The following is a 22700-nucleotide window of genomic DNA, read 5'->3' as shown; positions in this document are numbered from 1 at the left end:
AGCCTCCAGGGAGAGAGGGTGTCCGGGTAGTGCAGACGGAGTACCTGACAAGCCTGCCGACTTGCGGCCGGGAGGCGGCGGAGACCCCTTCGCAGCGGAGATGAGCTGGGGACAGGTCTAGAAGAGCAGTTGGGCGTACCCGGTGGGACCCTGGGTGGCCTTCCCACCCGTCCCCTTCAAGCCCCGCAGCGACCCACTCCACCTGCGCGCTCCGGCCGTCTGGGACGCAGCGCCAGCGGGTAAGGGCCAGGTGTTGGGGACCTCAGGTCCCAGGATCCAGGAGGCGGAGGCGCGCAAGCGGGCATGCGCAGTGGGCGGAGGCGGCGGCGATGGCCCGGGGAGGCGGGGAGGGAGGTGGGGGGAATCGCTGTTTATTTGCAGCTGGGCCACCGCGGCGGCAGAGCACCGGGCGCCCGGGCGGGGACAGTAGGCGCGCGATGCCCGAGCCAAGCAGGCCGCCGCGCGCCCGGATCCCGGCCGGGGAGGATGCGCGCCGCGCGGGAGCGGCCGTGCGGGCGGTGCGATGTTGGTGACCCGCGGGGACCGCGGCGGCGGGGAGCGCGCGCCCTCGCGGCGCCCGCGCTGCGGGCTGATTCCAGCCGGAGCCGCGGCGCTGCTAGCTGGGGCCAGCTGCCTTTGCTACGGCCGCTCGCTGCAGGGCGAGTTTGTGCACGACGACGTGTGGGCGATCGTGAACAACCCCGACGTGCGGCCCGGGGCCCCGCTGCGTTGGTCCGTCTTCGCTAATGACTTCTGGGGCAAGGGCCTGGCGGACAGCACCAGCCACAAGTCCTATCGGCCGCTGTGCGTGCTGTCCTTCAGGTGAGCCCTATGCGTCCTGGGGTCTAGGCACCTGTCCCTGGAGAAGGGATGGCACGGCGGGGACACTTCTGACAGGTCCCCCGGTACTTCCTCTAGGGTGTTCTCCCTTTTCAGCTAGGTTGTCCCAGCTCTACCCCAGGTCCTCTTGTCATCAGTCAAGTCCTCCTGGATTTACCTCGTGTTCTGGCTGCTCAGCCTGGTCCTCTAGGTTCTACGCTTGCTCCTCTGCCCTGCTCCGTTCACCAGTCTCTGCCAAAGGTCCTCTGGGCTCTATGGTTGATGCTCCTGCCTCTGTCTTAAGTGCTCTCTACTAGGCTCTGGGTCCTTCCAGGTCTGTCCCAGGCCCTCCCGACTCTAGTGTTCTGTCAGCGCAGCCCCAAATTCTCTCTGACGGAGGCTCTCTCCGTTCTGCCCCGAGACCTCATCACTCTGGGCTGGGTCCTCCCGGTTCGGACTCTGATCAACTGGCTCAGTCCTGAATCCTCCTGGCTCTGCCTCTGGTCTTTATCCTGGACAGCTTTAGGTTCTCAAGGCTCTGCTCGGGTCCTGAAGCACTACATGGTTTTCTTCTGGCTCTGTTTTGGGTTTTCTCCGCACTACTCAGGGAGATCTTTGCTCTGCTCCCGAGACCCCCTAGCTCCCTAGCTAAACCTAGGTTCTCCCGCGCTTCCTGGCTGCGGAGTTGGGACCGAGTTCTCCCTGCTATGTCCCCGGGGCTTCAGGGATGGCAGACGAGACTTCTCACTGGAGCTTTTCCTACCCGCGATTAGCAGGTTCCAGAGGGTGCTCCAAATTGTCAGCTTCTCCAGGGAGATTGTACTGCTGGGCAGAGGAGGAGTAAAGGGGACCAGATCAAGTGGCCTACGATGCTCCTGGAGCTGCTAGGCTGTGAGTGTTCCCACAAGAGCCGGAGAGAGGGGTCTGAGCACCCAGCTTTGCGTACTGGGTCGCAGACAGCCTCCCTAACCCGAGCATCTCCAGCCCCAGCCTCTGCATCCAGGGTGCTGCACCCAGCCTCCGGGACCCACATTGAGAACGCGCAAGGTGGAGGGGTGCAGAGAGCCCCTTCCCCAGCTCCGGAACCATGACTCAGCATTTCTGGTGTGAAGTCGTGGAACCGGACAGTACGCATTTGTAAGGCGGTGTATCAGCTTGAATCCTGGGGAAAGGACCCGTTGGAAGCAAACAGCTGAACTCCATTCAGTGTAACTTGGCTCCGCGTTTGAGCTGGTGTGCGTGCAGGACACAGCAGCTCACAGGGTATTAACTCGTTTTCAAATCTTTGTCATAGGAGCCATAGTTTATGATTCTGATCTCTGGGGACAGCTGGCAAAATAACAGCATGAGCCTTCAGGCCCAGGGCTTTGGAGAGAGAAGGAAAACCTGCAGTTGGCTTTCACGTAAATTCTTTCAAATAAACTAATGTTTTAAAGAGGGTGAGAAAATAACATGTCTGACTCCCAAGGAGATGTTTTATAAACATTTGTCTTTGGAAAGTTGTGTTAGTTTTCATCCCAAAGATAGCCTTAGCTGCAGTTTCTCAGTCCCTTTAATTTCCCAAGTGCTTTTTTTTTTTAGTTATAAAACTAGGAACGCTTCTTTTTACACTGGATGGACGAAAGACGTTTTCATGGACTGGGTGAGGCTGTTGATTAATTTGAAGGTGTATAAGCTCACTGCACTCCACATGCGGACTTTTTACAGCCCTGGAGCCTGCCCTGGTCCGTGGCCTGAACAGTTTCCATTTAAAGCGCCAGGGTTGGATGCCTGCTGGGAGGATCTGCACAGCAAGTGTAAGGTGCTGGCTGTCCAAGTGTTTTTAATAGTTCCTAATAGGAACTCTGCCAAGGCAGGGGAGGAAGGGCTATGTAGCAGCTCCACCTTTTATCACTAGCTTGGCTTCATCGCCCCCACCCCTACTCCGGGGAGGCAGTGGAGATAGTGAAGGGGGTGGGGGGAATGAACAGGGCTGGCAGGACAGGGGAAAGGAAGGGGATACACAATCTCTTTCTGGTGCAATTGTCTAAGACTGTTGCTCTTTAGTTTTGTGGTTTTGTTGTGTTTGGGTCATCTAGTAAGAGGGAAACTAGTGGAGAAAAAAATGCTCTCATCAGATTGGTCTGTAGGTAAGCCTGTGTGGGTATTTCCTTGATTAATGATTGATGTGGGAAGGCCCAGCTCACTGTGGGTAGTGTCATTCCTGGGCTGAGCAAACCAGTAAGCATGTTCCTCCATGTTGGTTCCGCCTTGACATCCCTAAATGATGGGACTGTGGTCCAGACATGTGAGGTAAATAAATCTATTTCTCCATATATGTGCGTGCGTGCATGTATGTGTGTGTGTGTGTGTGTGTGTGTGTGTGTGTGCCACAGCAATGGAAAGCAAATAGAGACACAGAGAATCCCCCCGCCCCCCTTTTCATGAGCCAATTGAATTGTGAGTCTAGAGAGCACAGGGTGTGACTTGGAATAGTTACCTCATTTGGAAGAGGAAGCAGTGCAATCCTCTCTGCTCCTTTGGTCACTTTCAGTTAGAGTAGCCAGCTCTTCTGTAGTAAATGAGGAGTGCCCCTTGTTCTAGTGCAGCAACAAGAAGACTTCAGACTCTCTCTCTCTCTCTCTCTTTCTCTCTCTCTCTTTCTCTCTCTCTCCCTCTCTCTCTCTCCTTTGTTTCTTTCTTGAGATATTCTCTCACTCCATAGCTCCATAGCTCGGGCTGGCTTGGGATTCGCTGTGTAGTCCAGGCTAGTTCTTTACTGATCATAGTCCTACCTTGGCCTCCTAAGGGCTGATAGTACACATTCAGTAAGCTACCATGTCTCTTTAGATCTACATAACTTGGACCTTTGAAAAGGGATGGAAAACTAGTTTGGTATGAATCAAGCATTTGGCCTGGTGTCCTGGTTGGTTTTTATGTCAACGTGAAACAAGTTAGAGTCATCTGTGAGAAGATCACTTCGATTGAGAAAAAGCCTCCGTAGTTTCAGGCTGTAGGCAAGCCTGAAGGGCATTTTCTTAATTAGTGATTGATATGGGAATATCCAGCCCATTGTGTGTGTTTCCTGGGTGTTAGGAAATTAACATTGATATAATTTAGGAGATACCCCACCCCCTAAATTTCATCAGCTTTTGAATGCATATTTTATTTATCTTGGTGTGTGTATATTTAGTTCTCTGCAGTTTTATGACAGGCATCCATTTCTGAGGTTCTACTACAGTCACAATGCCTAGAATAAAATAACTTCTACCCTGTGGATCCTATACTTCTTCAATGTAGCGATGCACCTAAGATCTAACACCTAATCAATAAAACTCCTACTTGACCCATGGCGACCACTAATTCTCCATCTCTATAGTTTTATCATTTCAATGCTAAATAGCAAAATTGCTTAATGCATACTTTGTTGAGATTGCCCCTCTGTCTCTGTCTCTCTGTCTGTCTCTTTTTCTCTCTCTCCCCCCCCCCCTCTCTCTTGCTCTCTCTCACTCTTCTGTCTCTCAGCATTTCGCAGGAGCTTTATCCAGATGTTTGTGTGCAATGAAGAGTTAATTCCTTTTCACTTCTAGGTAGTATTCTACTCTGTAGATGTCCTGTAGTTTATCCATTTTCTCTCATTTTTGTATCTTATATTTTTGTTCTCTTAGAACCCCAAATCAAAATTTAAAGCCTTTTCTTCTTTTAGTAAAAGTAAGTTTATATCCTTGATACATTGAATGTTTGTCACATACTGTCTGGGAGATACTAACTCCTTTAAGAACAAACATAACTGGGTTGGAGAGATGGCTCAGTGGTTAAGAGCACTGACTGCTCTTCTAGAGGTCCTGAGTTCAATTCCCAACAACCACATAGTGGCTCACAACCATCTGTAATGAGATCGGATGCCCTCTTCTGGTGTCTCTGAAGATAGCTACAGCGTACTCATATAAATAGGTAAATTGATAATTAATTAATCATAAAGAATAACAGCTGTACCTGTTTAGTAAACAGCCTGATCATGTTTCTCACATAAAGGGCTAAGTTGACTGTAGAAAAGTTTAGCAGATCATAACAGTTTCAAGGACCAGAGCAGGGAAATAAGTTGTGACAGGATTGCACTGTCACTTTAGCTACCTACATTGAGACTCTTTCTAGAACCCCCTTTCCAGGGTGGCTTTGCATTAGGGCTGTCTCCAGCAGACATTTCTGAGGGGGTTTCAAAGGTGGGAGTGGAGTGGCCATGACTGGTACAGGTTTTCAGGCTGTGGGGTCTCATGCAGATTGAACCGGAAGTGCTGACTGCTTCTGGTGGTGATACCAGTAGCTCAGGTTACAGGCCTGCAGGTTCCCTCAGCTCCTTCTCACTAGCTGAGGACACCATCACCAGCACGGGTGTTAGCATCAAAAGTGGAAGAGTCCATTGTGTGTATATATCACAGTTTCTGTATCCATTCCTCTGTTGAGGGACATCTGGGTTCTTTCCACCTTTGGCTATTATAAATAAGGCAGCTACAAACATAGTAGAGCATGTGTCCTTATTATATGTAGGAGCATCTTCTGGGTATATGCCCAAGAGTGGTATAGCTGGGTTCACAGGTAGTACTATGTCTAATTTTCTGAGGAACTGCCAAACTGATTTCCAGAGTGGTTTTACCAGCTTGCAATCCCACCAACAATGGAGAAGTGTTCCTTTATATACACAATGGAATACTATTCTGCTATTAAAAACAATGAATTCATGATATTCTTAGGCAAATGGATGGAACTAGAAAGTGTCATCCCAAGCGAGGTAATCCAGTCACAAAAGAACGCACATGGTATGCAGATGTTAGCCCAAAAGCTCAAAATAAACAAGTTACAATTCACCCAGCAGAGGAAGCTCAAGAAGAAGGAGGACTTAAGTGAGGGTGCTTTGGTTCCTCTGAGAAAGGGAGCGAAATACTCACAGGAGCAATAAGGGAGACAGTGTGGAGCAGAGACTGAAGTAAAGGCCACTCACACACTGCCCTACCTGGGGATTCATCCTATAAACAGTCATCAAACCTGACACTATGACAAGAAACATATACCAAAAGGAGCATGCCATGGTTGTCTCTGGAGGGGCCTGACCAGAGCCTTACAAATACAGAGGCAGAAACTAGCAACCAACTATTGGACTGGGCGTGGGGTCCCCAAAGGAGGAGCTAGAGGGTGGTCTGGAGGAGCTGAAGGGGTTTACAGCCCTATGGGAAGAACAATGATTTTGGCCACCCAGACGCCCCAAGACTCCCAGGGATTGAACCATAAACCAAGGGGTACACATGGTTCCAGCCAAAAATGTGGCAGAGGAAGGCCTTGTTGGGCATCAGTGGGAGGAGTGGTCCTTGGTCAGGCAAAGACTCAATAGAGGCCCCAACAAAGGGAACCCAAGGGGGAGGTAGGTGGGAGTGTGTTGGGTGGAGGGGCATATACGTGGAGGCAGGGTGTGGGAGGAGGGGTTGGGGGTCTTTGGGGAGGGGGGAAATTGGGAAAGGTTTTACCATTGGCAATGTAAAATTGCCAATGTAAAATTGAAGACAATATTCAATTTAAAAAAAGAGTGGAAAAGTCAGGCTTCCTGCAAGTTCTCCTGTCAAGATGGAGCCCCAGGGCCGTGAGAGACGGTATGCTGGCATATAGGGTCTGTGGTGCTAGCTCATCAGCCCTCATGCCCAGTCTTCTCAACTGTTCATGAGCAAGACTGTGCAGGAATATTTTTAGACGAAGGTAAAGGAGAAGCAGAGTATGTTTCTCTTACTCTACAGACCTCACACTCTTTTGATTCTGCTTCTGTTTTTATCCTTAATTTCTTTTTATTGGTGTTTATTCAATATACATACCTGGAATCGGGGGTCTTCACACAGACTGTTTTCACTCAAGTGTATCCTGTACAGACACTGTATCCAGCCCATATCCTCCCCTTTGTCCTGGCTGCCCTTCCTGTCAGTCCCTTACTTCTTCTCCAGGCTTAGCTGCATGGTGTGTGTGTGTGTGTGTGTGTGGTATGTGGTATGTCTCTATAAAAATCCAAGTTCCACCTATGAGAGGAAACATCTGATAGTTGACTTTTCTGGTCTCCAGTTGCATCCATTTTCCTGTGAAGGACGTAATGTCATTTTCCACCCTGGTCACTACCTCCGAAATCAGGAGGGATCCATTAAGCTTTTCTGTAGATACTGAACTGGCAGAACCGAAGGCCACAGTGCCCATAACGTCCCTTGAAAATTGCTTTGATTGATTTAAAAGGTACTTAGCAGTTTCATTTTATCCTCTTGGGAAGAAGTTCCTGTGGAAATTTCCATTCAGCCAGTGAGTGGAACCTGCCTGAAGAACCCGTGGTCTTCAGCCACTGAAGATGGGGAAGCTGAGGCTAATTATAGGACCTTAAACTCATGGTTTATCTTTCCATGTTTAGGCTATTAGATCATTGTTTGCTATAAAGTTTTACTGAACACTCCTGATACTAACATAAATCATAAGAGTGAAGTGGGTGGTTTAAATGTCAGAGCTAAAAAATAGAATATGTTAATATGTATGCTGTGGGGGACCTGCAATGCTTTAATGCTTGATAATGACAGATTTTACCAGTAGTTTGTATCTTGTAGTCATAGTATTCTGCCAACTCTGAGAATGTGCAAGCATCAGCTACCATCACCTACACCCAAGAACTGTGAAATGTTCACCTTCTGTCTACTTCTACTGATCTGCCCTCTTTGAGGTCTTATTGTCAGGCAGTCTGTCTCTGCAAGGGTGGCAACTGCTCTCTATCCTATTCTAGACAATAAATGAAGATGGCCTGGGATGTTTGATTAAGGTACCCAGTTTTCCATGATGGAGACACAGGCAAGTAAAAACAAAAGGACTGAAGGCAGTAAAAACTCTAGTGGGGCAGGAGGGAAATGACATTGGAGAACAAACAAACAAAACCACCCTGCCCTGAGGTCATGAGAGTGGAAGAGCTGGCCCAGTCCCTCTGTCTGCAGAGTTTGGGAGAGCAGGCCCTGTACCTTGTCTGAGCAGCACAATAGAGTTGACCCTGCTGAACTTGCCCCTACAGCATGAGAGCAGGAGAGCTGGTTCTACCCGTGGCAGCAGCAGCATTGGGTGGGCTAGCCAGGGCAGTGATGGGAGCTCACCCTGGTGGTATGGGTGCAGGAGAACTGGTGGGCTGACCAACTCAGCTATTGTGCAATACTATTTCATTACTTAGCACCAAATCCAGGGCTTTGAGCTGGCCAACCCCATCTATAAATGGCTAAAGCATGTAAAAGGGCTGGTTCTGCAGATCCAAAGCTGCAGGATCTTTATGACACAAGACAGAAACAGGATATCTTAGAGGATCATCCCGTGAGGATCTAGTATTGATGGTACAGCAGGACCCAGAGGTCTCAAACCAGACCCATGGTTCATTGCAATGAACATTTGCATGCAAGTGAAGATGTGTTGACAAAGGGTACCTTGGGACACACTGTCACACATTGCAGCTTCCACAAGGACATATTTTTTGTCTTCGAAGGGGAGGTTGCAAGGGTGGAGGGTGGGTACGAAGGGACAGGAGAGATGAGTAGGATTGGGGTGCATGATGTGAAATTCACAAAGAATCAATAAAAAAAACCAATTAAATAAAAGCAAAAACCCCAAACCTCGACATTTCTATACCTCAGAAAGCCCTGGAGTCAGAGACTGTGATCATGTCTCAGGGTTAAGTTGAGACCTCAGTCTGGTTGTCTAGGAAGCCAGGAACAGACTAGACTGGGAGGGAGGGGCGGTTTACAAGTTTGTCCCCAAAGGAAATCAGGGAATGCCTTCAAAAGCAGTTTGGTTTTATCGACAGATATCCTTCTATTTTCCTTTGCAGCCACACTCTTTTTTTTTTTTTTTTTTTTTTTTTTTTTTTTTTTTTTTTTTTGTAGATTTGAGTGTAGTCATTCCTCTTTATGAGGACTAAGGAATGTTTTCTCATGCCAAAGGAACAGTAGTGTGTCCCTCTTGCTGATAAGATGTGGCTTCTGCCTGCAAAGTCCTGGACTCCACCCTGCGGTCTAAGCTGCCCTCTCCACCCAGCACCCTGGAGCCCTTGCTCCTTCACAGAGCACACTGCTGCAGAGGGCCTCAGCTGTGGACTGTCTTCTCCTAGAAGGCGGTGTGCTATCGATGCTGGGCAGGGCCAGCTTTCTCTGTGCCTTCAGTGTCTGCTCAGATACCACTTTGTCATGGAGGCGTGCCCAGGACTCCTGATCTGCACACGCTGCTCCCTGTTTCATTTTCACTTTCTTAAGCTGGTTTGTTCCACCTTCTAGAAACCAAACACTCAACACGTGGACCATTTGTAAGACTGCCCTTATCCGAACGCTCCATGCCCCGACCACTGACATCACTTTTGTCTCTGGTTTCAGTGTTCTGAGAACTGTCTGTAACACATAGAACTTTTCCTGACTTGCAGAGCTGAAAAATTAAAGATGGGGCTGCGCTCTACATGGGAAGCCTGCTTGGTTTCTGCCTTTTTTAAAATTGTTGTTGTTGTTGTTGTTGTTGTTGTTTTTTTGTGTGTGTGTGTGTGTGTGTGTGTCTGTCCATCTGTCTGTCAGTGTACATATGTACTGGAGTGCAGAGCCTGTGGATGTTGTCAGATCTCCTTGGAGCTGGAGTGCTGGATAGGTTGTGAGCTGCCTGATGGGAACCAAACTCAGGCTCTCTGGAAAAGCAGTGAGTGCTCTTAACCACTGAGTCCTCTGTCCAGCCCAGTTTTCTGTCATAATTTACCTTTTTCCTTGCTCTCTCAAAGAGAAAAGTGGAGGAAGACAGGGTATATATCCCTTGGGTATTGCAGAGGATGCCTGAAGGTCCTGTGTATCACAGATCAAGGGCAGCTTTGGCTGTTAAAGGAGGATTGTGTCTCCCAGTTATAATGTGGAGAGAATGGCCGTCTGTAGTCTGGCACCATTTACCCTTTCCCCCAGGGTAGCACTGAAGCACACATAGCTGCAGAGTGCATGTCGCAAGTTCAAATCAAGGCTGGAGGGAAAACCCGCAATGAGGTTCCATCCACTTCTTCCTTTGGGTGATTAAGATCCATTCATGCCAACGTCCTGCTTTCTACAGAGAAGCCATATGAAACACCAGGACCTCAAAGTCTTGTCAAATGAGCTAGCCTGGGCTACATCTTCCTTTACTTTAGCCCAGGCTATGTAAAAAATGTTAAAGCTTCCTTTGCTTTAATACAACCATCTAGAGTTGGTCTGGTTTTTAGCTTGGGTTACTTCAGAGAAACCTTTTTTGGAATTTCTCAATGTGAGGAATTTCATATTCAAAGTGGACTAATGGGTTCACCACAGCTTAGGAGCAGGTGACTCAGTGTAGTTCCTGTGCTCTCAATGGAGCTGATGGTACTAAAAATGTAATGATTAGGAGGTTTGGCTTTGAGCTGTGTGATATCAGCTCTGCCTCTCATTTGAGGAGGGGGAAAGGACTTCAGATTGAGTTCAGTCCTGTGTCAATCAAATGGACCGAATAATGAAGCCTTAGCAAACCCCTGAGCTCCGAGTTTGCTCTTACTTCCCTGGTAGATTCTGCCACCCAGATGCCCTGAACCAGGTGCATCTTGAGGCCTGGCAAGTGTGTGCCTAGGACTCTCCAGGCCTCCAGCCAGGCAAAGCTAGCTCCCCTTGGTCCTGGGTTTTGTTTTATCAAACTCCTATAGTATAGCAATTTCCTTAATAATCTCTAAATGCAAGGTATTCTAGAGTATTGGTGGACCAGAGAGAGATGGGGGAAACCTCCATTTTATAGCCATCTGGTCAACACTCAGGTGCTTTGGGGATTAAAGCCTCCTGTTCTGATATTTGAGTTAGATGTCCCAGCAGGACTCTGGTTATTCATTAACTGTGGATAGACCCTGTTAGAATTGCAGGGTGTCCAGGTGTGCTAGAAAACACACCATCTCCTAAGAACGTAAATGCAAAATTAACAGCTCAGTTACAGTTGTTACTAAGATATATGGCAAAATTAACAGCTCAGTTACAACTGTAATGAAGGTATGTGGCATTGAGTTCTAGTTACTTGCTGAGTTTCTCTTGATAGGTTTCTTGAACATGTTCTCTTTCCTGTGTGGTTACCAGTCTTCCCTCTCCCTCTCCCTTTCCCTCTCCCACCCCCCCACCCCCACCATGTCCCTCCTCCAGTGTCCTTCCCTTTAGTCTGTCATTACTTGGAGTGCAAAGATGACAGTAATGGTGGTTGGCACCTTCCCCAGGGAGTAGCTTTCTCATAGTGAAGATGAGAGAACTGAGCTTCATTCAGTTGCATAGTTTGTTTCTTCAGATGAAGTAATGATTTGTTGATTTGTCTCTAGAACTAGAGGTAATGCGGAAGAGACCTAGAATGATTGATGGCCTATGGGATTTGCCTTGCAGGGAAAACAAGCTGAACCAGATGCTATCTATTGGTCAAATGATCTAAGATAACCATGGAAACCACTCTCAAGCATTTGAGAGCCACGGGACAGCTAGAGGTGGGGAACACCAGAGGCAGATGAGTGTGCTCAGTGGGTCATACTGAGCTGTGAACACCCAGGATAAATATCAGAAATAACAAAAGAGTTACAGAAGGTAGAAGGTCCTTTGCCTTGCAGGCATGAGGACCTGAGTTCAATCATCCAGAGCCCATTTTTTAAAAAAGGCCAGGTTTAGTAGCAATACTTTGTTTATCAACCCGGTATAGAGGTTGATACAGGCAGAGACAGGCAGATTCCTGAGGCTTGCTGGCTGGCAAGCTTAGTCCATTTGGTGATCTGTCTCAAAATCTGGATAGCACCAGAGGAATGACAGCTGAGGTTCTTCAAATGCACATGCACATGCACACATATCTTTGTATGCGTGTGTACATGCACAAAAGGAATGATAAAGGGGCTACATTTACTCCCCCACCCTTTTCCTGGATGAGGGTATTTTAGTAATGCTTAGAGCTGAGTACACTGACTTTTCTGCTGAGCTTGCTGGCCCTGTGAGCATTCTGTTGAATTTGAGACCCATGTCTCATAGCTCTGCTAATCCCCTGCCTGTGTGCAGATCTCAGGCTTCGTCTTAGATATGCTTTCAAGTATCTTAAGATGGCATGGGAGCAGAGAGTCATAGCTGAAGGTCGCATCAAGAAGTTTGGTGACCACTGGTGCCCCATGAGACCTATGCCTAGGAAGAAACAAATATCACATTGTCCTTGGTACTTAGCTCATATCTGTGCTCCTAGCCTCTGCTCCACTACGGTTTTCCTGAGATAAGAGTCAGGTAGCTTTTCTTTTACTGAGGCACAAGTGGGATGCCATTGATGGGACAACAAAGAGTGGAGAAGCTATGAGCCAGTCCTTTCTGCAAGCTGACTGTGACCTACATATGTGTGGTGGAGCTACCATGGAGAGGGGCTTTCAGATGTTAGTGAAGGGATCCTTGGTTACAGAAGTTTGAATGCCAAACATGGTAGGAACATTCATGACAGGCAGCACAAACAAATCTGATGCCAGAGGACTTGGACTACACCAGGGCTATGGGTGTGAGCAGGCATTCATGCTGAAGGAGCGGAGTGAAGTAGAGAGGGTGATCTAGAATGATGCCTGACTTATGTACCAGGGAAATCCCAGGGGTGTGTGTGTGTGTGCGCGCACATGTGTATATGTGTGTGAGAGAGTGTGTGTGTGTGAGAATGTGTGTGTATGTGTGTGAGAGTGTGTATATTTATGTGTATGTGTATATGAGTGTGAGAGTATGCGTGTGAGTGTGTGTAAATGTGTGTATGCATGTGTGTATGTGTGTGAGAGTATGTGTGTGAGAATGTGTGTGTATATATGTGTGAGAGTGTGTGTTTGTGTGCATGTGTGTATGTGTGGGAGAGTGTATGTGTGAGTATGTATAAATGTGTGTATGTGTGTGAGAGTGAATGTGTGTGAGTGTGTGTATGTGTGTGTATTAGTGTGTTATGAGAGAATTATAGGAATATGTATGTGTGAGAGTGTGTGAATATGTGTGAGAGTGTATGTGTGAGTGTGTGTAAATTTGTGTGAGTGTATGACTGTGTGAGTATGTTGTAAGTATGTGTGTATGTGTGTGACTGTGTCTGTGTGTGAACGTCTGTCAGAGTATATGTGTATGTGTATGAGTGTGTTGTATGTATGTGTATGTGTGTGACTGTATGTATGTGTGTGAATGTCTGTGAGCATATGTATGAGTGTGTGTATGAGTGTGTGAGTGTGTGAGCATGTGTGAATGAATAAGGTTGCAGGGAGGGCATAGGAGTAGACTGGAGCTACCAGTCTCCCCTCTGGAAACATCTTCCCTCTGGACCAATTTCCAGACCTGGCTCACTCATGGATTTGGAGCATTCAGAAGAAGTTCAGGGGCCCTGAGATGGACTCTCTATGTCCCCAGCACAAGTCTCTCTTTCTAGGATGCATCCTGATTAAGTTTTGCCTTTCTTCTTCCCCACACCCGACTATATTCTTTAAAGGATTTAGAGAGAGTTTACCCAAAGCTCCTGGCTGTGAGAGGGAGGGGTGGAGAGCTGGCCCCCTTCTGCCTTTGCTCTCCTTTGATGTTGGATTATTCGACTTTTCCTGGGCCCTGATGTGGGTGTCCTAGACAACAACCAGACTGATTGCTTTGAGTTCACACCCTGCTCTCCTGGTCGTCTTCACAGGGAGACGGGTTCAGAAGAGGAAGGAGGATTTCAGTCAGAGATGCCTGTTAAGGTTATTTGAGAGAGAAAAAAAATCCTACTGCTTGTCCTAGTTCTAAATGAGAAATAAAGCCTACACCAAATAAAATGAGAGATTCTTAGAGCTGAAAGGGAAAGATGGGCTTTTCCCACTTCCACCATAATTTAAAATCATTTGTTTATTCAACAGAGGTCTTTTAGAATCTATTGTGTGCTGAATGCAGTGGATTTCAGCAATGGAGAGAAATCAGCTTCTTAAATCTCTGAAAAACTGCTCATAACTCCTAAAGATGATTTTCAGTGAGTTTTAAAAACTAGATTGAGCAGCATCATGGAGGCACTCTCAGGGTGGCCTGGAGGCTGAGACACTGCTCTGGTTAGACGGTGTCAAGGTACTGTCGCCAGACTTTTATATCTCATTTTAAATGTTGACCAGCTAGCTGTATTGGAGTTCTCTCGAGGTACTGAAGCCCTAGAATGTATACATAGTATAAAAGAGACTTATCAAGGTTGTGTTACATGGCAGGGGCTGGGTGACATGTTAGTGAAGCTGAGAACTCTATAGCTGCTAAGTTCCCAAAGCTCGATGCCTGGGCACACCCCATCCTGTGATGAAGCCTGGAAGGTCCCCAGATCCTCATTGGAAGGCCAAAGAAGCTAGGACATCAGCCAAGGACACACTCAGGAAGAAGCAGGGGCTGGCAGGTCATGCCTTGTTCTCCTTGGATCTCTTTGTGTCTTCTGCATTCTTTTGGACAAGTGATACCCACTTTGAGGATGCGTGTCTCCTCTCAACCCTTTCAGGAAACTGTCATAGACAGGTCCATGATTCTGTCCCCTAAGTGGCGCTACATCCCATGGAGTTGGTGATCTAGACAGATCATCACACTTCAATGCTACTTGAGTTGACACCTTCTTGGTATCACCAAGTTGAGGTGACACCTTCTCTACAGGTTGAAGTCTCAGCTGCTATAGGTGTCAGCTGACTGCATAACTGAGGACTGAGCTCGTGTTCTTTGGCATATAGTACTTTACATTTATTTGTAGGAACATGGTTGGTTATACCTTCTTCTCTGGGAATATACTTTGTTTTCAAACAATAGCCATTCTGCCTATATTTTTATTTCCCATTTGTGATTCTAAATAGAGACCCAGGAAACAATCTACTTGTCTTCTTTACTAGAAGAAAAATCCTGTGCCATAATAAATGCGTGGCTTTTATAAGAGACTGGTGGAGACTGGCTAATTGTGAACATTTGTCCTAATGAAACAGGTACCCAAATGTTCCCCTGTAGCACAGCCAGCCTGGAATTGTCAAGTCTTCTAATATTTTGAGATATATTAGAAATATTTATATGCAGACATCTGCTCTAAAATTTTTTTTTTGCAGATTAAAACAGTATCTTAAAACAGTATATTAAAAGGTATAAGGTGAAATGAGACGGTATATAGGAGGAACCTGGTCTGGAAGAGTCTGTTTCTGGTGTAGTCCTTGCTTTCCCCTCAGGTAGACTTAGAGTAAGTGCGTTGTCTCAGTGCTTCTTTCATTCATCTGTCTGTCCATCCGCCATCTACTTCAGGATTTACTGTGACATCCATGAATGAGGCTTGCTCCAGACACTGGAGAGCAAAACTATAAGCTCCTTGAACATTATATCCCTGCTCTCTGTCCCCCATGTCCCCAAACCCACCTTCCTGAGACCCCATTTCAGAGGGCTGCCACCATCCTGGAGCTCACTTGGGTAAGTGACCCCAGTGTCTAAGAAGCTCTCTCAGCCCCGCTGCCTCTCAGTGAGTACCCTGGGTCTTGCCTTTCTTCCCCACTTGGAGAACATTTCCCTCATTGAACGCTCTGACCTGGCAGGTCCTTCCATTGCTGGAGCTCTGCTGTTCCATCTGGGTATGTTCCTTTATTACTCTCACTGCTCTGGGAATCCTTCAAGAAGAGACACCATGTCTTTTCTTTGTATCTCTGGGCACTTCCTCGTGTGGTTAACTTTTAGCAAATCTTGATGAATACACTGACATGATAAACTGGAGTTCAGTAGCTCCTTGTCTCTCTGTTGGTGATTTGTCCTGCTTCTGTGGCTGAAGAACATTAACTTTTCAGGTGAGGGTGACAACACCCTCTGGGTCACAGTATGTGTATAATCATTCTAACCTGGATTCAAGTAGTTTGTTGTTTTTAGCACCCAGCATAGTGTTGATGGGAACACTCGTGCCCACTTTGGATCTCAGTCAGTTTTCCAGGGTACTTTTCTCCTCACAGCACAGACATTTTTGTAATCTTTATAAATGTGGATTCTGTAGTTTTATTTTAGCTGCTGATAATGACATTAGGCAATCAGAGCTACCACTAGGCACTGGACACTCTGGACAGGCACTGGAGGTCTTAGTCCATAAGGACATTGATGTATTAGTCTCCACTCTGTGTAGGCTGCAAATCCATCCTGGGCTGTCATGTATGCAGGCAGACTTCAAGATATTTTGATAAATGTCTCTGTTAAAACATAGATGCAGAGCATCGATCATAGCCCCTCTTCTATTAAATTATGAAACATACCCCCCTTTTTTTTTCTGTGCACCCATATTGGCTTCCAGAACCAGAGATTCTGTTCTCTTTCCTCACAGATTATGTTTGGAAATGTTGTTAGCATTTTGTCTTGCACTTATGTGTCTCTCTCCTTTTATCCCCTTTAGATCTTGTTATTTTACAAATAACATTATGAGAAACACGTGGACTTGTTTGTATGTGTGTAAAAATACTTGTTTTCTGATGGAAGTTTTCTGGAATTAGGATTTTTCAGCCAGCAAGTACACACTCCCCCTGCCTTTTTCTATTTTCATGTGTGTGGGAGTGTGTGTGCATGTGTTTGTGTGTGTATGTGTAAGTTCAAGATTGATGCTAAGAATCATCCTTAGTCATTCTTCTACATTATTGACTGAGCCCTGTCTCAATCAAACCTACATAACATGATTCACACTGCTTCAGTCCAACAATTCTGTCTACAAGCACTGAGGAAATAAAGGAGGGACAGACACACAGACGTGGGTACAAGAAAGCTGGGATTAGACAGTGCTGCCTTCACTAGAATGGAGGGCACCAACAATCCCTGGCCACCCAAACCTCAGCATGCTTACTAGGTACAGTGTGGGAGAAGGGTTAGCTCATAGCAAGTCTCTGTAGGTGCCATCCCCATGGGACTGTGACACTGGAGTCCTTGGCATGGCAGTGCCCATGTCAATAGTGCATGTTCACAGCTTCCTCTGCTCTCTGTACTCAGAGCTCACCACTGTGGCTAGTCTTGCTAGCCCGTTTGCCCTGGGAGATCCCAAGAGAAAGTTTATTTTGGCTTAAATTCCAGAGGGATACAATCTACAATGGCGGGGAAAGCATTGTGCAGCAAGAAGATGGAGCAGGAAGCTGGCTGGTCACATTTTCATTTACATACAGGAAGTAAAGGAGGAAAATGGAAGTAAAGGGAGGTTATAAACCCTCAGACCTTCTTCAAGTGAAGCACTTCCTCCACCAACGCTGCACCTCCTCAAATAGTGTTACAGGCTGTGGACTATGTGCTCAGATAGATGGGCCTATGTGGGTGATAGTTCTCAGACCACCACAACCAGTGTCTGTGGACCACATGCTCAAATAGATGAGTCTATGGGGGTGATAGTTCTCAACAGCATCACAAACAGTAACTCTGGTGTTTGGATTCATGTGCCCAAATGAAGCTTGAGTTTTGAATCACATTACCTATTTAGAACCCATATATGTCACCTCTAAAGGTGACTCTTACATTCTTGGTTGGATGTTTTGGCAAAGAGGGTTTTGAAGGAAAGGCAGGTCAATAGCTCTAGCATAAATACCTAGGATTGTTGTTTTGGTGTGATGGACTGAATGCCATGTAGCAGTGGGCCATCAACTATTGTGTACACACTGCCCCCAGGACATCCTAGATAAGAGTAATTGTTTTTTGACCAAATTTTTGAGAAGGGGCTTTGCTGTGTAGCCCATATTGGTCTCAAATTTTCAACAGCCCTATTTCCACAACCATCCTAGTGTTGGGATTACAGGTTTGTGTCAGAATACCCAGCAAGGTTTTGTTTGGGAATCTTCTATGACTCTACTGCAGCAATTCTCAACCTATGGGATTGTGAACCTATGGATCACAATCCCTTTGAAGGTCAATGGACCCCTGTCACAGGGCTCACCTAAGACCATGCGAAAACAGTTATTTGCATTACAACTCATAACAGTAGCAAAATCACAGTTATGAAGTAGCAACAAAAGTAATTTTATGGTTAGGTGTCACCACAACATGAGGACCTGTATTAAAAGGTCACAGAATCAGGAAGAACCATTGCGCACTACAGACTTGCTTGTGGATATTATATTCTGTTATTAAAGGCAACCTTTAGATATAGCTGATCTGTATTTTGGTGCCATGAAGGTTTTTGGTTTGGGTTTTGGTTTTTTGATGTTGAGCACCTGACTTTCCTTCTGTTTATGATTCTCTTTTAGTTGGCTTACTGCAGTGGTAACAATCAGATTCTTAGATGAGTGGGGGGCTTATATTATAAAATAGGCCCTGGTCATCCAGATGGCTCAGTAGGTAAAGGCTTGCTGCCGAGCCTGATGACCTGAGCTTGCTCTTTGAGACACACGTGGTAGAAATAGAGACCCGGCTTCCACAAGTTGTGCTCTCACGTCCACATGCATACAGTGGCATTCATCTGTGACCCCACTTCATCCTCCCCCAAACACACACAGACAAAATAAACAAGCATTACCAAAAACACTACAAAAACTAAAACCTCATGGTGAGTTTGCTGTCTGTGTTGTCTCAGCTGCAGCTTGTAGTAGCAAGCATTGCTAACGATTCCCGCATGGGAGGCAGGCAGTAGAGGCAGCCTCCAGATGTAGAATCTGGAAACATGGCTTCTGGTGGTACTGCAGAGAGCACATGTTCTCGTTCATGCCTGGTTTGTCCCGGTAAAGATACAGTTGCAGTCTCCTGGTTTCTGTTCATCTCCAGTGGCCATGGCTCCAATACCAGCACTTAAGACCCTCCCCTGGGTTACAAGTAAAAGAAAGAATGACAGGAAGGGGATCTCGTGAACCATGGAGTGATGTCTGTCTGCCTGCCTTTTAAGAGGTCCAGGTTCCCCAAATAGCACCATAAATGTCTCTGTGTTGATTTCTGTAGTTGAATTAGTTCTGAGATAGGAAAAAGCTGGAAGTCCACAGCATGAAATGTTGAAAGTCTCCGGAAGCCATTATCAAATAGTGCATCTTTCTTAACTGATGGACGGATCTCTTGTGTGTATGCTGTGAATATGGCTTATATAGACCTTTCCATCTTTAATTTTTATCTTTTAATAGGCTAAACATATTTCTGACTGGCATGGACCCTTTCTACTTCCACGCGGTCAATGTTATTCTGCACTGCCTGGTGACCCTTGTGCTGATGTATACCTGCGATAAAACGGTCTTCAAGAACCGCGGACTTGCATTCATCACAGCCCTGCTCTTTGCAGTGCACCCGGTCCACACCGAGGCGGTGAGTATAAAGGATGCCTTGAAATAATAGCCACTAAAATAATGTCTATCTGCATATACCAGCTAGGCTGATCAATGATCAGGTCCATGCCATGCGTAGGTTTACCCTGTACCCCTTCTACTTGACAATGGTGTTCTTTGACTGTTCACATTGGCTCTGCCTGGGATGTAATTGCCTAAAGAGCACTCCCAATTTTTTATTTGCAAAAAAAATTAAATCCTGTGTGGCTTTAGATAGCAAGAATGCTTACTATGATGTTGTTATCCCTGATCTGCTTCATGCCTGTATTTACATTGTAAAAATGCTAGGGGGAGGGTCTAGGAAACTAATGACATTGTCCCAATTTACACAAATGGACTTGGCGACTTACGTGATAAGAAGTCTAGCTGTTTTGTGTGGGGGAAGAGTTTGTTCAAAAGGTATTGCTAGTTTAGATATGTGACCCTTTTTCAAAGGTTTTGTCCATCATGCACCACACATGATAGTGTCACGAAACCACTGTGCCACATCTTAGTAAAAGTAGCTGATTTCTTTTGTTGGTGTTGCTGTGGGCAGGTAAGAGCTTTCTGGTGGAGGCATCAGCACCAAGGTTTTCAGAGAATGAAGCTTTCTAGTGGGTGATAGGCACCGTGGTTTTCAAAGAATGGTTTGTAAAGCCTCTGTGGGCACCTGGACATTTCCTTGAAGGTCTGCCCAAGAGCATACATTTAATGAAGATTCCATGTTGGATCTCTTCCGGAGCCTACTCAGATTTGCTCTTCTCTCATTTGGATAAGGAATGCTCACACACTGTGATCTGGCTGGGTTCCAGCAGCGCACATCTCTGAGAGCCCTGTAAAGGGACAGTTGATGTGTTGGTGTTTCGTGGCCTCTGTCAATTAAGACATCATCGTCATAGAGAAGGGCTTCCTAGCTACCTCTGCCTGTTTCCCTTTTTTTTGATGAAGAATATGAACCAGTGTTAGAAGTACTGGGCGGTACTCTGTGTTGAAGTTCTGAGTCAGAAGTGAAATAGTGGCCGTGGAGAACCAAAGAATGTTTATTTGAACTGGCATGAGAAGTCCGATTTTGTTAATTGATATCAGAGTAAGGATTAGTCTTGCCAATTTGGTATATGATGGATATTTTCCATGAATAGAATTCTAAATCTCTAAGCCTGAGGTTTGGTGTGTGTGTGTGTGTGTGTGTGTGTGTGTATACACACACACACACACACACACACACACACATATATATATATATATATATATATATATAGTCTCATGTGTATATCATCTACAGGATGTATCTGTACATATATGTGTATGCATATTAGTGCTGATATTTTAGTATCTAATGTACATATACATTATATGAGGGGGAAGTGACAGATAATAGTCACTTTATAAGCAATTACACCATTAAGATAGTTTTCCTTACTCTTTCTGAGTATGTTAGACTGGGCAAAGTTCCTGTAAGTGGAAGAGTTTGAAGCATAAGTAACAGTCCTCCAGTGCAGCGTGGTGAAGCCGTTTTCTATACTTCTGTAAAATGGTAACAATGAGAGGAGAGACTGGTGGGCAACTGCTTTAGGGACTGATATTCCTATGTTCATTGCTTCTGTCTGAATTAAAGTGAAGCCTCGATGATTTGTTAGATTACAGACCATAAAACATTCTGTGAGACAGTAGATCCCTACGTGGTAATTGCCCCTGACTTTGGAGTTCAATGCATTTAGCCTTTTATCCTTCTGTTCTCATCCATGGGAATAGTCTAAAAGGTGGAAGCCGGACTCAGCACTGTGTAGCACACTCTCTTATTTTTCTAAGGAAAGGTAGGCCAGTCACAGTCACAGATGCCCCAACTAGCCACACTTACCAATGTGTACACCTTCATGTTCAGGGCTTAGCTTCTTTTTACTTTCCTCATGATGTGAGTTATAACCAGAATATTAATATATAACTAAACTGTAATATGTAGAGATTTACAGTTATCTCAGGAAATTTAAAAAATAATTAAGGACAATAGATACAGCCCTGTGGTGGGATAATTGCTCACTGTGTATGAGGTCCCTAGTTCCATGTTTTGCAATACACACACACACACACACACACACACACACACACGTACACACCAAAAGAATACATATGTATTTTTACTGTAAAGAGGAGATACGATAAGTAAAATACATTTAGACATAGCAATGCAATGCATCAGGAGAAAATGCTGAGGGTGAGCAACTCTGAAGTCTGTAAGTTCACAGGAAGAGAAGACTGGACAGCCTTCCCTGGAAAGACGAGCTCTCTCTGGCAGGTGTGATGGTCAGCAATTTCAGCACTTGTGACGCAGAGGCAGGAAGAGCAGGAGATCAAGGTTAACCTGGGCTGCACAGTTCCAGGCTAGCCTGGGAAACATGAAAGGGTGTCTCAATAAACTTAGGAAAATAATTTAAAAGCCCCCTTGTATTTAGGCAGAATATGGGGCAGCTGGGGCTGCTTAGACTCCTTTGAGTATAATACATCCTAATTTTAAAATGCCAGAATTTATGGTATATGAATGGGTAGATTCTTTTATTATTTTTTTAAAGTGTTCTGATAAAGTTTTATGTATGAACTTCAGTAAATGAGAAATGCTCTTCATGTGCATTCTATGAAGGAAAACAGCGAAGATTTCTGTTCCCAGCAGTGTTGGTCATACAGAAGGCTAGAATAATGTTGCATTTTTGACACATTTGTAAACTATAGTCAAAGGGCTGTACTGTACGTGGGGACGGTTATTACAGGAAAGATCAACTGAATGTGCAGTTACAGTTTTAATTCATCGGCTGAGGAGAGAGAGTGCATATGCAAGGCAGCCTTGGGCAGTGTGATTAGGAGCTGATCGAGGTTAGGTCAGAGTCTTTAAAAAAAAATAGAAAAGCAAATCCTATTAGTAAAATGACCCTTAAAGGGGGGTTTCCAGGGGTTTTGTGCGAATACAAAAATCCATAGTAACACAATTAAAGAGGCACAGGCGTCGAAGAGCTGGGAGAAGAATCCCGGGAAGGCACTTGAATTTGCAAGATGAAGGAGCTGTGGAGACTGGGCAGGCAAAGCTGACCCAACATACCATTTACGCTATGGAGCAAAATGGAGTCTGCTATTTAATTATAGATTGAAGTTAGGGTTTTTAGGGAGGAGGACAGAGAGACAGAAGAAGTGATGCACTTTACAGACAATCAGTAATAAATTATTAAACATGCACAGTAAGACATGGGGGCCTTGGGGAATCTCTCATCTTCATTAAACAAGACTACACATGGACCGTGTGTTATGCTATTTCGGGAAGATAGAGAATTTAAATTTGGGTGGAATTTGGTTTAGATGCATTGACGTGATTGTGTGTTAGCATGTCAATGTGGCTTACTTTGTAAGTGAGGCAGTTAGCAAATAGATAATGAGTCTAGGCTTGTAGATGCTGGGAGATCATAAGGATCCCTCCCACTGTTTATATTCATAGTAGCCCAAGACTAGACACGCAAATAAATGCAAAAGTAAGCCCCAGAGGAGAGAGCAGTTAATTCACGTCTATGCACACAGGACACATTAGTTAGTCATATTTTTCAGTGAGCATTTGAGAGCATGCATATGGTGACAGCGGGAT

At 45.6% G+C, this 22700-nt stretch overlaps 1 protein-coding gene across 3 annotated transcripts in view; it reads left to right on the top strand.

Moving 5' to 3' along the window:
• The first annotated feature begins 390 nt into the window (after window positions 1-390).
• Window positions 391-22700, top strand: part of Tmtc1 (transmembrane O-mannosyltransferase targeting cadherins 1) — a 211626-nt gene continuing 189316 nt past the window's right edge. For all 3 annotated transcript variants that reach the window (XM_052175329.1, XM_052175330.1, XM_052175328.1), the window contains exons 1-2: window positions 391-822; window positions 18902-19079. In XM_052175329.1, the coding sequence (XP_052031289.1) occupies window positions 524-822; window positions 18902-19079 (477 nt within the window). In that variant the 5' untranslated portion in view covers window positions 391-523. The remainder of the gene's footprint in view (window positions 823-18901; window positions 19080-22700) is intronic.

The sequence above is a fragment of the Apodemus sylvaticus genome, chromosome 2 (assembly GCF_947179515.1).
Source record: "Apodemus sylvaticus chromosome 2, mApoSyl1.1, whole genome shotgun sequence".
NCBI classification, from domain to species: domain Eukaryota; kingdom Metazoa; phylum Chordata; class Mammalia; order Rodentia; family Muridae; genus Apodemus; species Apodemus sylvaticus.
This window is presented reverse-complemented; position numbering and strand designations above follow the sequence as displayed.